This window comes from Nothobranchius furzeri, chromosome 17 (assembly GCF_043380555.1).
Source record: "Nothobranchius furzeri strain GRZ-AD chromosome 17, NfurGRZ-RIMD1, whole genome shotgun sequence".
Taxonomy (NCBI): domain Eukaryota; kingdom Metazoa; phylum Chordata; class Actinopteri; order Cyprinodontiformes; family Nothobranchiidae; genus Nothobranchius; species Nothobranchius furzeri.
Window position 1 is genome coordinate 49800625 of NC_091757.1, and position 16260 is coordinate 49816884.

At 40.1% G+C, this 16260-nt stretch overlaps 1 protein-coding gene across 4 annotated transcripts in view; it reads left to right on the plus strand.

The window, feature by feature from the left end:
• grid2 (glutamate receptor, ionotropic, delta 2) overlaps positions 1-16260 on the plus strand; it is an 812001-nt gene that overhangs the window by 560240 nt on the left and 235501 nt on the right. For all 4 annotated transcript variants that reach the window (XM_070546132.1, XM_070546133.1, XM_070546131.1 and 1 more), the window contains one exon: positions 6862-6981. In XM_070546132.1, the coding sequence (XP_070402233.1) occupies positions 6862-6981 (120 nt within the window). The remainder of the gene's footprint in view (positions 1-6861; positions 6982-16260) is intronic.

The window sequence follows — 16260 nt, forward strand, 5'->3', positions numbered from 1 at the left end:
CTTTTCCATCTTTTCCCCTAATAGACATTTGATTACGCACAAGTAGGTGACCAGTTCAGGTTTACGCAGAGCAGAAGAAGAAGAAAGTATCATTTCTATAGCGCCTCTCAAGACAAAAATCACGAGGCGCTTCACAAAAGCAAAAAAAAAAGTAAAAATATAAAAAAGCATTTAGAAAATGTTTAAAAATATATTTAAAGTGAGCAAAAATAGGCTATTGTGATTAAAAAATGTTAACAAATAGAGATAGTGAACAGGAAAGAGGGAAATCAGTGGATCCTGAGAAAGGTGGAATAGGTGGGGAGAGCAGAATAAAGAGAGAGTGGTGAAGAAGATCATACAAAAAAACAAGGAAGGAGAGAGCTCTGGCCACAGGTTAAACGTTAAATTGCATTGTTTATGCGCTACCTGGGCACTATAAATATTCATTTAAAATTAAATCAAAGGAAATTGTAATGGTATGTTTATTAATTACTACAGTATTTAAAATATGAAAGTGATGGGGAAAAAGGTCATTCATATCTTTGTAACCCTGTCTAGTGACTGTTTAGCTTGACGTCTGATATATATATATATATATATATATATATATATATATATATATATATATATAGAGCCATGCCCTAATGTGGGGGCTGGGGGGGGGGGGGGCGTCGACATGGTCGGGACATAGAAGGGGGTGCGCGGCTACATAAGTTTGGGAACCGCTGCTCTAATGGAATAAGGGTGGAACATCTCTGTGCACCTTGTATTAGTTGAAGCTACATCTGCAAAGCTGTTGGCGACAGAAATGATCACATGACAAATGTGTTTTTATATTTATAGAAGAAAATAATATAATTTAATGTGAAAAACTGTAATAAATTGAAATGTAAGTTTTATTTAAAAAAATACTGCAAATTACTGTGATTTTCTTTACAGTGTGTTCCAACTGCAATAATTTCTTCACAATTTTGAAAAACAAATTTTAATGTGAAATTATGACAAGAACATAAATTCTATTCAATTCAATTCAAAAATACTTTATTAGTCCCAGAGGGAATTTGATTGCTGTAGTAGCTCAGAATAATAATAATAATCAAGTCGTCAAAGAGTTATTGTATATTACAACGGCTGTTGGCAGGAAGGATCTCCAGTAGCAGTCAGTGTTGCAGCGAAACTGAAGAAGCCTCTGACTGAAGACACTCTTCCGTTGTCGGACAGTCTTGTGAAGAGAATGCTCAGGGTTGTCCATCATTTTCTTGATTTTCTGGAGAATCCTTCTTTGCATTATCTCCTCCAGTGATTCCACAGTCGTCCCCAGAACAGAACCAGCCTTTTTTATTAGGCTGTTGAGCCTTTTCAGGTCCCTGCTTCTGATGCTACTACCCCAACAGACGATGGCTGAAGAGATTACGCTCTCAACAACAGACTTGTAGAAGATCTGCAGCATCTTGCTACAGACATTGAAGGACCTAAGCATCCTCAAGAAGTGCAGTCTGCTGTGTCCCTTCTTGTAAACGGCTTCGCTGTTCTTTCTCCAGTCCAGTCTGTTGTCCAGGTGAACTCCAAGGTATTTGTATTCCTCAATCACCTCCACTTCTTCTCCCATGATGGAAACAGTGTTTGACTCCACCCTGTTTCTTCTGAAGTCTAAAATCATCTCCTTTGTTTTGTTCACATTCAAGGTCAGATGATTCTTTCCACACCATGCCACAAAGCGCTCCACCAGCTCTCTGTACTCAGCTTCCTGTCCATCTCTGATACACCCGACAACTGCAGAGTCATCTGAGTATTTCAGTAGATGACCAGTCTCTGATTTGTACTGGAAGTCTGAGGTGTACAGGGTGAAAAGGAATGGTGAGAGTACAGTCCCCTGTGGTGCTCCAATGTTACTGATGGACTGGTTTGATGTGCAGTTCTTCAGCCTCACAAACTGTGGTCTGTTTGTCAGGTAGTCTTTAATCCAGGCGATAGTTGAGGCCCCCACCTGTGTCTTCTGGAGTTTCTGGCAAAGTACATCAGGCTGGATTGTGTTATATGCACTGGAGAAATCAAAGAACATGACCCTCACAGTGCTGCCTGCTTTGTCCAGGTGACAGTGGGTGGGTTGAAGCAGCTGGATGATGGCATCTTCAACTCCATGGTGATAAGCAAACTGCAGCGGGTCCTGATATGTCCTAGTTTGCTTATTCAAGTGGACCAACAGGAGTCTCTCCAGGACCTTCATGATGTGGGATGTCAGGGCAACCGGTCTGTAGTCGTCATTGACTGATGGGCGAGTTTTCTTTGGAACTGGAACAAGGCAGGATGTCCCAGAGGACTAGAATCTTCTCCTGGGCCAGGCTGAGGTTGAAGAGGTGCTGCAGAATCCCACAGAGCTGCTCTGCACAGGCCTTCAGTACTCTGGGGCTGGCACCATCTGGACCTGCAGCCTTGTTCCTGTTCAGTCTCTCCAGCTGCCTCTTCACCTGACTTCTAGAGACAGATAGGTGGGAGGGGGAGGTAAATGGGGCAGCGGCATCTCCTGACTTGGTTGAAGACAGATTTATAGAACCAGAAGAGTCCATGACTGTGTTAGAGGACAAAAGAGCTGGCGTGTGACAGGAAATGTTGGATCAGAGGAGGATGGGATGTCTGACTGGCTGGGGACAGGCGAGGAGGATGCTGGGTTTGTTCCTGAACTGAACCTATTGAAGACAACCTGAACCTAAATGTAGACATTAACAGTTGACTATTATGATTTCATGTAATTTTCTAAACAAAATAAAACATCTGGAACATATGTATATCATCCATCTTAAAATCAGAGAATTAACATGCAAAATTAAAAAAGGTCATAAGCTAAATAATAATATGTATTATTATTATTTTTTCCAGAATTGATCTATTACCTGCTTCTTCTCTGCAAAACTACCAGACTCAAAGAAAGAATATAATATGGCCGCTGTTTAACCCCCTCTGTACCACTACCTGTTTGAGTTATGGCGTTTCTAGCTCACGGCCAACTAAAAAACTATGAACAATTTTTTTCTTTAAATGCATTTTATTAAGGACAGACGATCAACAGCCGTAACACTAGTTTAACATTTTATTTATTTATATCATTTTGTCACTTCACCATCTGTTTCTTGCATCGACTCTTCCTGCCAGTCTCAGCTTTTTCATGAAACCGTCAGCACACTTGATGTTTGTTTTATGCAAGTTTTTGTAAATCAGATAGGAAATATGATCTTAAATCTCTCATTTACTCTGTTAGATGTTACATGAGTTCCACAGTTCATGCTCAGAGTGTCAGATGCAGCTTAAAATCTCAGCTGTTGTCAGCTCAGAGAACGCTGATCAGGTTTTAGTGTTATGATTGCAAACAGTCACAAAAACTTGGAAATCTGCATTAATTTAGGGATAACAGAGATGTTAAAATACAAAACAATAAGGGTATGCAAAGTCAACTGTGACATAATCACAAAGTAAAATGCTATTTAAACTCTGATTTCTTATTCCGGTAATCCTTAGTCATTTGGACATTTTTCTTGCAGATAATTTAGTTTTTACCGTAGCATGAAAAGGAAACTTTTGGGTTTTGTTATGGTTTCTTTTGTCTTTTGGATGTGAGCTGCACAATGTTCTTTTATAACTAATAAAGGTGTCTGCATCTGTCAGTCTTTTAGTCGCATTTAGAACTGAAGGGCATAATCTACAAAGTCAAAGCAATCTTCTAACTAAAGTCCATATTTTGCATTTTCATTTTACTTCTCAAACCTAATCAATACACACTTAATTGTATTGCAAAAAAATATATCGTTGTCGTCTTCGATTATCCGGGTCCGGGTCGTGGGGGCAGCATCCCAACTAGGGAGCTCCAGACCGTCCTCTCCCCGGCCACCTCCACCCGCTCCTCCATCAGGACCCCAAGGCGTTCCCGGACCAGATTGGAGATGTAACCTCTCCAACGTGTCCTGGGTCGACCCGGGGGCCTCCTGCCGGCAGGACATGCCCGAAACACCTCCCCAGGGAGGTGTCCAGGAGGCATCCTGACCAGATGCCCAAACCACCTCAACTGACTCCTCTCGAATGTCCGAGCTCCTCACCCTATCTCTAAGGCTGAGCCCGGCCACCCTACGGAGGAAACTCATTTTGGCCGCTTGTATCCGCAATCTCGTTCTTTCGGTCATTGCCCAAAGCTCATGACCATAGGTGAGGATTGGGACGTAGATCGACCGGTAAATCGAGAGCCTGGCTTTCTGGCTCAGCTCATTTTACAGTAAGAAAATGGTACAGAAGTCAGTATTTTACCATAGAAAATGATTTTACTTAAAAAAATGTTTTTTAAACTCAGGAAAAACTCAGAGTGATCGATTATATTCGTGAAAAATAAAATGTTCTGTGCCTTTTTAACACATGCTGTTACAGTAAAGGAGTGTTAAGATTATTTCTATTTTTAGATGTGTCTCATATTCTTTAAAAGACAAAAAATTGTTTTTTTTCATACTTTAAATTATAGGAGCATGCATTTGCACTTCAAGACAATGTGCTCATTACATGAATTTTCAGCAACCAGGCACTATTGTTCGTGGGTTCTAAAACGAGATTCTGTCACCACCATGTTAGTTTGTAAATTGCCACAACTTTATGTACCTCTGTTCTCCTCTGGGAGCTCAGGATGAGATGCAGGAGGCTCTAAACAAGTTTTAGGATTTTTGAGACTTTGTTCAAACTTCTCATTACTAACTTATGTAGCTTATTATATTTTCTGACCAATGCTTTCCTGATTTTTTACAGAGGCTGACATACTTTTTAAAATGATATACTATACTTGCATTTTGGCAGGAAAAAAAACGATTTTCTGTCACTGTAATAAAACAAATGTGCATTTAATTTTGAATTTAGATGAGGGGTTTCAACACTTTCATCACAGGTGAACTCAATTGGACCAATGCCCTCTGTTTGGATAATAAAAAAAAAGTACTCCAGGGATGCTACTTTGAATGATAAAGCCAAGTGAAATGGTAATTTAGGATTAGTGTCAGACAATAACAGATGCGATGCAGTGAGTTTTATTTCTATCTCTGTGGTTCACCTTGACATCAGGCTACAGTTTGGCAACGTTTTCATCATCCAGCCCTGGATGTTAAATCAACCCTGATGTCTGTCTCTGCAGAGATGTGTTAAAAAGCCCCAAGTGGTAACCGAGTTGAGTTCAACAGCCTGGCATCGTTTCCATTTTTTCTGTATCAGCAGAGTTTTTTTTCACTCGCTGTGCATGCCTGGCTGTTTAATCAGTGTTTTGCTACGTGGGGGCATTATGATAATGATAAATACTCATTTGCACTTGCTAATGAGAAGCTCTATTGATGTTGCTTTTTGGGATTTTTATTGACAAATTCAAAGCAAAATGCAGCAGGTGAACCTGCAGTGACACGGTTCCTCAAAGCATTTAAAAGGTGTTTGCTTCATTTTTCACAAGCAGACTGAGAATGTCTCCCCTTGGTCTCAAGCAGTTCAAGTTTAGGATCCATGTACAATTTTTATTGACTATTGTTAAGGCAGAACGAGCCTCATGATACCACCAAGGTTCTCCATCAGGACCTGTGAGACGCTTTCAAAGTCAGAGCTCAAAACTTTAAGATTTATTCTTGTCACTACAAAAGGCTTAATAATAATAATAATAATAATAAATTAAGACTAATCTTTTCACAAGTTCTGTTTATTTTTTTATCTTAAAGACCAAGTTTACTGAGAAAATGTTTTTAACTTGTCATTTTAAAAATATGATTAGTTACTCTGAGTTCAACATGCAGGGATGAACATGAAAATAGTCGTCTACCCCTTTTTTCTGCATTAGATACCAATAGAAAAAAAACTAGGAAACACTCAGATTAGTAAAGCCAGTCAGATTTACGTCAGAGTGAAATTTAACACTGGAGTCATCCATCTAGGCTCCTGACAGGAAAGACTGTTGGTTTAGCCTCCAGCTAACAGCAAAGCACGTCTTGACAAGTAGAAGCTAACAATTAGCATTAGCAACTTCCCCACTTGGTAGACCTCCTCCAGGCTTGTGCTATTTGCGGAGATAAAACATCACCGTTGCAATGCAAAAGGAGTCAGTGGTAGAGTCGTGTTGCTGTTTTCCAGTCAGAGGCGAGATGTGTGAATATCAGGAAATACGACTCCAAATCCTGCATCTGAAGCACACTTCTCCTCTGACTCACTTCTGGCTCCTGAAACAGAAGCTCCAGAGCTTTCCTCTCCACAGATCGACCCACAAGGCATTCACTTATTTTAGAAGCCATTGCAAAAGTTTAAACAAAAATAGAGTGAACTTTGTCTTTAAACTATAGTTTCCTAGTTTTTGTAAGGGTCAGTGAAGTGTTTTGCCCAGGCGTGGCTTTTTGGAATTGCATTCATTACATTTTTTATGACAATGGAGGCTGACCATGTGACATGGACTCAGTGAAGAATAAAAAATGCATCCAAACTTCATGAACGATTAAAACTGCACGTTTCTTAAATTAATGAACATCTGGTTTAATGTTCAAAATGAATACAATTTAACTGACTTGGACTTAGTGATTTTGTTCTGAAAAGGTGATCCTCAAATAGCTATCAGCACAAATCTTTGCACATGACAAATAAATAGGATTAAGGATTATGCATTTTCCACGTCTTAGATAACAATATCAGTTTCTGAAACATTTTTTTTATGTTTTGTACTTCAATAGGTTTTTCACTTTTTTTAAGAGGACATCGCAGATCAAAATAAATCTCTGTTTGTGTGGTTTTCATTTTTGTGATGTTATTATTATTATTTTTTGTACTCAGTTATATTTAAATATGCATAAACCAACGTGTTTTTAAGAGGATTTTGTCTTGGTTTTACAGTTCGGAGTGAGCGGCCTAACCAGCTTCCTGGAGTTCACTGACAATGGCACTAACCCCAATATCTTCTTTGAAATCCTGGGAACAAATTATGGAGAAGACAGGGGACGTGGCGTCAGCAGGGTGAGTAGTTAAGACAGAGCCGCCGTGTGTCGTAACGCTGTGAGTAATTTATCCTCAAATGAGCTAAGTGGTTTTGACTCATTTCCAGATTAACAGAATCAAAGGACTCTCCTCTTCTGTTCTTTCAGCTTTTCATGTTTACTTTAATGTTTTCCTTTTTTAACACCACCACTTTATGCAGATAAAATAAAAATCTCACATTATTTCAGTGATTTTGTTTTAGGTTTATCAAGCTTACTTTATTGGCATTTATTACTTTTTTATTTATTTATTTTTTTTTTACCAGGCAACATCAACTGGGTGCAAATTTCAAAACACAGCATAAAAAAGAATTGCACGGTTTGTGGATAATATGTAGAATCACCAACACAGCACAGCATGTCATTACAGACAAAATTATTCTTTAGCATAGGATAATTACAATGAGAACAATTCCCTAATCAGAGAGCATAATTACTTGTGAGGGAAATTAGGGACTTCTTATAGAGTTTCTGCTGCCTCCCTGGCTGCTCTTTGGTCTGTCGTTGGACTTCAGTTAAGTTCAAGTGGGGCTGATATTCCCCGTACTGTGCTCGTGAAACTTCCACTCAGTGGAATTTGCTTTAATGGTGTTAGTCGAGTGTCTGTCCTTTGATTAGGGCCATGTCAGCAGACACATGCATACAGTCTGAGACAAGAGGAGTACATCAAAGTACCAGCCTTTGATGACATCAACAATAAGACCAGACAGAAGACACTCGTCTGCCTGAAGCTAAAAATAAAATAAAGAACAATGAAAACCAAATGCTGCTGTTCAGCCATTCTAGTTTGTACGTTTCATTAAATATCATCCAAAAGTCTCAGATGCCCTATAGTGGTGGAATCCCATTTTTGTTCTTCAAGTCTGCTTCAGGGATCATATTTTAGTGATGGACTTTCCATGTTTTTTTCAATACATCACAAATGATCAGAAATGTGGCTACATCTTAACGTTATCTTACCGGGACTTTCCACCGGACGTGCGAAACGTAGTATGCAGCGGTTACCCGCTGTCATTGTGGATGGGTGTATTTTCACTGGCTGCAAAGCAGCAGAGTTTTGGAAGCGGCTCTAAAGTGTAACGACATGTTGCTTGTTGTCTGAGTTTATTTTTTAAGTGCTGCACTTCCAGAATGTGTCAAACTCTGCAGTTCAGATCATGCTAGACAGGAAGTCAAACACAAAGTGGAGTAAAAAAAATCGGGAAACTTTCTAAATAAAAGTCACGTGCAGATTTCCAGTTGCTTAACTAGTAAACAAAGCATGCCATTACCCGTGATACCTCAGTAGCCGAGGTAAACAGAACAGAAAATAAACCACAGACTTTCAGGGATACATGCTGCCATCTTTCTCCTTGCTTGTTATCACGTGAACTCCTGAAATCACACGTGATTTTGTTAAAAAGCTGCATTTTTGCATCCAAAATGCTCCCATTTGGAACAGAGCTGGCAGGTAAAACATTTCTATTACATTACGCTCCTCATATCCATCCAGTGGAAAGACTGGGTACCCTATTAACTCTTTCATAGACTTTCTCTCAAGGACAGTTTTGACCACCACCAGCACATCCTCTAAGACTCTATTTTTTAAATGATTGTATTAATAATACAAATTTTTAGAGCAATTGTGATTTCCTGTTGACACAAACCCTGTAAGCAGCTTGCAACAGCTACAAAATATTAGCACTTTTTTAACGCTGTGGGCAGTGGCAGCACCAAGGGGCGCTAGGGGGCGCCATAGCTACCCCTGGATTAGTCATTGCATCCCCACAGTGCTAGCCTGGCCTGCCAGACTCCTCCTCTGTTTAATTCTGCACAGAGAAAGAGTCTGGGAACTCTCCTATTCAAATAACCCCACCCCGTGAGAATTCTAACCGAGCCAATCAGCGCTGAGTAGCGTACGTCACACACCACAATGCCGAGTTTGTCGAACATGGCGACTGAAGCCGTGTTCACTGCGGCTCTTTCCTCTGTTCTAAATGACTTGGACACAACAAGTAGAAGCGTTAAAAGTCTTTCTTCTAAAGAAAGATGTTTGCGCTGTCGCCAGACTCCATTTTTACTACAGCTAAAAAAAACTACAGCGTCGCGGACGTCACACACATCGACGCTCAGTTTCTCATAAACAACAAAGACAGCGGCAGAGTTTCCTGCGGCTGTTTCCTCTGTTCTAAATGACTCAAATGTCTTTAAAACTACAAGTAGAAGCGCTAAAAGCATTTCTTCTAAAAAAAAAAAAAAGATATTTTCGCCATTGCCAGGTGCCTTTTTTTTTACTGCACCTAGAAAACTACAGCATCGTGCGGCACAGTCGGGATTTCCGTCTTTTTTCTGACTGGTTATTCTTGAGCTGTCGAGTCCCGCCTCTCATGGTGCTCTTTGCCGAGAGTTACCAGACTCATTGTCTGTGCTTTTTCTCTTCAAGGCACTCGAGGAGTACAGACGCTTCTCTCTTTCGCTCCCTTATCTTTTTTTCCCAAGGCTCTTTGTCCTGTCTGCCCACAGAGCGCGTCTCTGCATTTCTTCTGAAAAACTCTATTTTTACTAACCATGGATTTGTGAAACTGGTCATTCAATGCGATCGATAAGATTTTTTTCAGCAATGAGAACGGAGCAGGGGGCTCCCACATGTCCACAGGGGTCGCACCCGGTGGGATATTCTCTGGAAGGAGTGGAGGATCATATGCCTCAGCCAGCTGTCCATTGAGGATATCGAAGACGTGTGGATATTCGGCCTGATGATCACTGGATTTCTCCTGATTGGATTGGGAAGATATCTGGTTTTCTGGAAATTTGGGAAGACGGGAGCAATTGGATGGCGACCCACACCCATGGAAAGCACCGTCCGTGTGGAGACTTCTCAGACTGGGATGTTATTCGAGGTGAATGGTAAGCTGGACAATGTTCTAGCTGCGATACCGGTATTAGTGCGCCAAATGGATGTCATCTCGGAGAGAGTCACCGGACGGTATCGACAAGTTTAAAAACCCAAAATTGGCTTCACTGAAGGACTGGAAATGATCAGTTGAAAGTTTGAAGGCAGGAAAATTTTCTCAGCCTGACCCAAACAAATTATTGTTATCTGAATCTGACGCCCTGGTAGCCTTGAGCGGTCTGACGCCCTGGTAGCCTTGAGCGGCGAGCAAATAAAAGCCCCACAAAGGAATGCAGATGGATGCTGTGAAAACCCGACCTACCCCCAATCCTCATGTAACCCCTCTTATCTCTATTAAGGTAGCGCGACTCGGGTTTCGAATGACCACAGTCACCAATTCTTGTCATGTGTCTTGACCATGTATGTCTGATCTCTGAATTGTGTGTACTGAAACTCTAATTTCCCTCTGGGATTAATAAAGTATTGATTGATTGATTGATTAATTGATTGATTGAATTAAACAGAGAACGAGTCTTGCAGGCCAGGCTACCATAGCACCCCCAAGTAAATATTTGATTTTTTTTTTACAATTTAATTTTAATTTAACATGTGGATGTGATAATATTTAACATACAAAACAAAAATAATCAGTAAATGATCATATAGATAGTAAAAACTTAAACCAAAACAGGAAATTGATATTAACCTTTGACCTCATTTTCCACCTGCAAACGAGTGAAAGGTAGAGCTAGTGGTGAAATGGATCGGTTTTTGTTTCCCACATTTCTACGGGTTCCGTCATAAACGAATGAATCTTCGGAAGTGATCTCAGACCCACAAAAACCTACGGATCTGGATGAAGAGGGTCAACCCTCAACCGCCGCAGCAGTCGAGTGTTTTGCTGCTGGAAATGCTAACACTAACTTTAGCTAACCTTGCAACACTATAGATGGTTTTCTGTGTGGCTGTACGTGTTTATGATTTCATGGAAAAGTCAGCGATTGTTCATATGTTTATGATGTATATTAATGATTGTTTCAGATGTTGTTGAGGTTTTGTGAGTGTTGAAGGTGTTTTAGAGAATAGGTATGCATGACCACTTCCTTCATAGCACCCTCAATAAAAAGACTAGCTCCTTCATAGCACCTGCAGAAAAAAAAATTCTGGAGCCGCCACTGACTGTGGACTACTGCAATTTAAGGGAAAACAGAAAAAAGCTATGTATTTGTTCCCACATCTGTGACAGGTGGTTCATACATTGAGCATACATTTTTAGCAGGCCTTATCTTGTGTTTTTAGCTTTATTTTTGTTGAAATACTAGTTTTGTTTGTAAAAAGCTGAAAAATGGGGCAAACCAATCATTTTTGCCTATTTCTAACTATAATATATGAATTAAAATGTTCTATTCAGCATAAAATGGTATTAATTCTAGAATCTGAACAATAGTCAGCCTGGCTGCACTATTGCTAGACTAAAGTCAAAGAAGGTATATTTTAATAAAGCCCTAATAATGTCATTACTAATATATTCTAATGAGAATACCAATTAACCTAAGCTTTCTTTTGTTTTACCTTCCTGTTTTGTCTCCTGTTTGAGCCCTTTTATCCCTGCTGAGAGCCTCATTAATGACACGCACACAGTCAAGCTCTCTTTTTTTCTCATATCTCACCTTAATTAAAATGTTCTGAGTAACTCACACCCTTCTCTTTTCATCTTTTGTGTTCCATCTTACCTGCTTTGCGGCTGTTTGGCATTTTATAAAACCACCATTTCTTCCTTTCAGAGTCCTTGATCTTTTCACATGGCATTTATTCCCTCCACACTTCATACACATGCATACAGCTGCCTGGTAGAAATGGTATAACCAAACACATGAGATCAGTTCTAGCTAATCTGAGGTAGGATTGGTTTTCTCCTCCATTAGCAATAGCGATTATACATGGCAGCATGCGCCATTCTCTTTTTAAATGTATAGAGAAGCCAGTTGTTGTATAGAAGGTGTAAAATGTCATTTTAATTTGTCTATCTGCAACATCTTGAAATTAAGTCAAGGAATATTTTTGACAATATTTTACCACTGGTGCAAATCCAAATGTTTGTGGATCAATTAGGGGATAGAAGCATCAGACAGCATCGTCATGCTGTACTGCATTTACATAGAAATGCACAACTCACTGTTTTCTTTTCTTTTTTTTTTTTTACAATAATCAATATCCAACAAACTGCAGTGTTCTCAGATTGAGGTCACCTTCAGTTATCATCTCCAGCCTCATTTGACACGTGGTAAATTAACTTAAGTGACTTCAGTGAGTCGAGGGTCCTCAGAAACCTCTTCAAAGACCTTTTAGCACGGAAAAGCATTTCCTTAAATTACATGTTTTAAATGATTGAAATGCTTTTGTTATTTATATATTTTTGTGACGATTAAATTTTTTTCTGCACTCAGATACGGTTAGGCCCATGGGACCACTGGCAAACCCTTGAACTCCTACATTACATTTGCATAAGTCCTCAGGCATTTTTTCTAAAAGCTAACCATTCCCCTTTTTATTTTATTTTTTTTTTGGGGGGGGGGGGGTGCTCTAAACATACAAATATGATTCTAGAAATAATTTATTATCAAGCATTCCACACTGCACAATCTGTACCTGAGGGATGCTTTGTTGTAGATTGTCCTTTGGGTTTGCGACGTAGATTCATGAGTCGTGATTTGCTGTATTTTTTGACTTAAGAGATCAGTACTTGTAATTTTTTTAATTAAAATTTACAAGTACTGATCCCTTAAAGGGGCATTATGGATGTTTGACAGTCAAAACATGTATAGAAATAATACATTTCTGCTTCATACATTCTCCTGCAATGCCCTGGTCCTGTAGAATGAGTCCTGGCATTTTTACTGTGATTGCCTGTTTTTCTGTAAAATCACAGAAAAAGAGAGATGCTCGGGTCGAGCAGGCTGCTTCATGCACGTTCACGCTCAGGCATAGCCCGTAGCATTTGCTATACGTAGCTTTAGCAGCAGAGAGAGAGGCAGTGCCACTTTGTCGCTGTTCCTAACGCCCGGTGACAAAGCTAGCTACATTTCTGAGGACCCTTAGCTACTTTCAGTAGAACTTTATTCTAGTTATTTCCTGCAAATTTGCAACAAAATAGCCGATTTCGCTCCAAACCGTTCTTTGGATTGACGTTGTTTCAGCTGTCATCAAGGATATAAAAGTTACAGATACAGATAACGTCACTGGCGCTTTAGCTCACTTACTAAGATGTCTGACTCTGATGGAGGAGACCTGGTTTTGATTCCGGGTGTGAATTAAGTTTGTTATTTGGAGTTTCTTTTTTACATTAATGATAATTTTTTTTGCAGTAATAAGATACCCAAATTTTTATTTGAGACTCACCGAAAGGCATTGAATTCACTGATAAAAAAGATGTGGGTTCAACTTTCATGTTGGAACAATTTTTCAAGCAAGGGAAGGGAATGATCTGAGCATGCAGGAGGACTGACCCATCATAAACCTTTGTCGGCTGTGCTGAAGAGAAAGGTACAGAACCAAATTATTTAATTAATTAGCTGCGTGTACTCATGTCCTCTGTCCTCCGGGCCACAAACACACACACACACACACACACACTGCACGTTCGGCCGGCCGACGAGAAAGTGCAGCGGCGGAGACAGAGGGACATTATTTTTGTTAATTTGCTGTGTTCTTCTGTCCTCCGGGCCACACACACACACACACACACACACACACACACACACACACACACACACACACACACACACACGGGACTGTCTCAGCTGTTATTTTAATTAAGGAGTGTGCACGTACAGCATGTGCGCCTCGTGCACGAGCCTACTATTGAAGCTGCCATTACTCTTTTGGCCTGAGGGGGCAATCGCGAGCATAAAAATTCCAAAGTCCAAAAAGTCCCTTTAATTTGAAATAATTTTATTATGTATTATTGTGTAATTTTACTTTCAATGTTTCAATAATTCAAATGTGAATTAGTAATTTTTCTGTGTGACAAATAGAAGATTTTAATTGTCAAAACATGTTCTTCAGAATTATCATAATTTTGGAGGCTAATTCCCCTGACACGAAACAAACGAAAGTCTTATAATACAAGTATTGGTCATATAGTTAAATTTAAGTATTTTTTTTCTATCAAGACATTGGCCTTGCTACAGCGGGTTGCAGTTATTCTTCATGATTTTCCTGTATAAGTCGTTGGTTGTTATATTAACAAAAATCCTGTTAACTATATCTTATAGGAGACACACAGTGAGAAGAGAGAAGTGAAAACAAAGTTTATCGGATTCACAGAAAGTGTGCAATAATTGTTTATACAAAAATAGGCAGGTGCAGAAATGTGGGCACCACAAAAAGGAAACGAACTCTGTATTTAGTTGATCCTCCTTTTGCAGAAATAACAGCCTCTAAATGCTTCCTATAGCTTCCAATGAGAGTCTGGATTCTGGCTGAAGGTGTTTTGGACCATTCTTCTGTACAAACCATCTCTAGTTCATCCAGGTCTGATGGTTTCTGAGCTTGGACATCTCTCTTTAACTCACATCACAGATTTGCAATAAAATTCAAGTCTGGGGACTGAGATGACCATTCCAGAATGCTCTACTTGTTCCTCTTCATGGATACCTCAGTAGATAGAGCAGTGTTTAGGGGTGTTGTCTTGTTGGAAGATCCAGCCCCGTTGCAGCTTCAGCTTCAAGGTCGGATTAACCATATGGGCAACTGAGCAATTACCCAGGGGTCCTAGAACTCTAAAGGGCCCAGGCCCAGGGCAGCAAGGGCACGAGCAAAATACTGTATCTGTAATCTCCTGCTTTATATTAAACTAGGGTGACCATACGTCCTCTTTTCCCCCGGACATGTCCACTTTTCACTCTCTATCCGGACGAGGGGGTGGGGGTGGGGTTGGGGGTCCTGTATTGATGAAAATGTCCGGTTTTTCATCCAGGAGCAGGGATCTAATTATGGGGGAGCTGGATATCCTGCACATCCAGGGGAGCTGGAAAAAAGTTTTCTACCTATATTGCATCATTCATGGAGTCTTTTGAGCAGAGAGCACAGAGAGCGGCAGAGCGCTGATCGTTGGTGCGCAGCGCTCCAGGCAGCTGCTTCCAGCGCACGGTCCATTCTCAAAGTGGCGCAACCAAAAAACTATAATTAACACACGATCGTTCATGTCCGCTCATGTTCTCTACTTTCTGTCTTATTTGTGCCTGAAGTGCTGTGCTACTGAGGAGCTCATCACCTGTGGTGCGGTGATTTCACCTCACTGACGCAGCATCGAAACGCGCTCTCCGCTTTGCGGTCAGGAGATCCCTTTGATCTGCTCAGAAGTAACTGATGAGGTGAAAAAGTAAGAATCCAGGCAGCATTTTTTCTGGAGACTTTATAGGAGATGGAAGAAGATGAGAGACAGACAGGACAGGAAAATAGTAAAATAAAAACAAGAAAACAAAACAAAAAGTAAAATGTAGGTAGATTTATCTCCACTACACATTTTTACCTGTATAAAGCAATAAGTTATACACATGTAATAATTATACATCTGATACAATTCAGATCACCTTCAAAACTCAGTCACACACCCAGGGCCGTTTCAAGACATTTTGGGGGCCAAGGCAAAATGACACCCCCCCCCCCCCACCCCCCCCCCCATAACTGGGCTCCCCAGAAGCCTCTGTGTTATTCATACCCTCTCCAGGAGTATTAGTTATACCGTGTTTGTAAAAGCCCCTCAGACATGACTGACATGTTCTAATATTATCAGATGAAAAACTAAATTATCAGACATGCTGTCTCATCTGCTTCTTTTCTAAACTTGCTAAAAGTAACAAAACCATTTGAAAGCCACTATTTGTGGATTCTCTGAAAGTTTCCAGTGTGACAACTTATTTTATCATTGATCCTATCGTCTAATCTAACAGCTGAAACAAGCATCCTTAATAATCTGTGCACAGGAAGCGTACCGATGCTGTAGTAAAACAAAAGATATAATAATTTCATATTAATAAAACCTTATTGCAGCACTAAAACAGAAAAGTGAGATTTAGCAATAAATATGCTAAATATTTACATATGAATTGTTTTAGAGCCCTTTTATTGGCAGAATCTTATATTAATTTAGTTCTTACAAAAAAAATGGGTCCCAACGTGGATTGTGTGGTGTTGCCATAGTGTGACGTCATAGGCACAGATCCCCTGTCCTCTTATTTGGAAATGGAAATATGATCACCCTATATTAAACAAATTGTCCACCCGGGCTTTTACGCTGAGACGCTTCGCTGCCTATGACTTTGAACATCAGTTGAGAGCAGTTGAGAGTCAGTCTCATGCAGACTGACCAATGAAGAGAGGGCC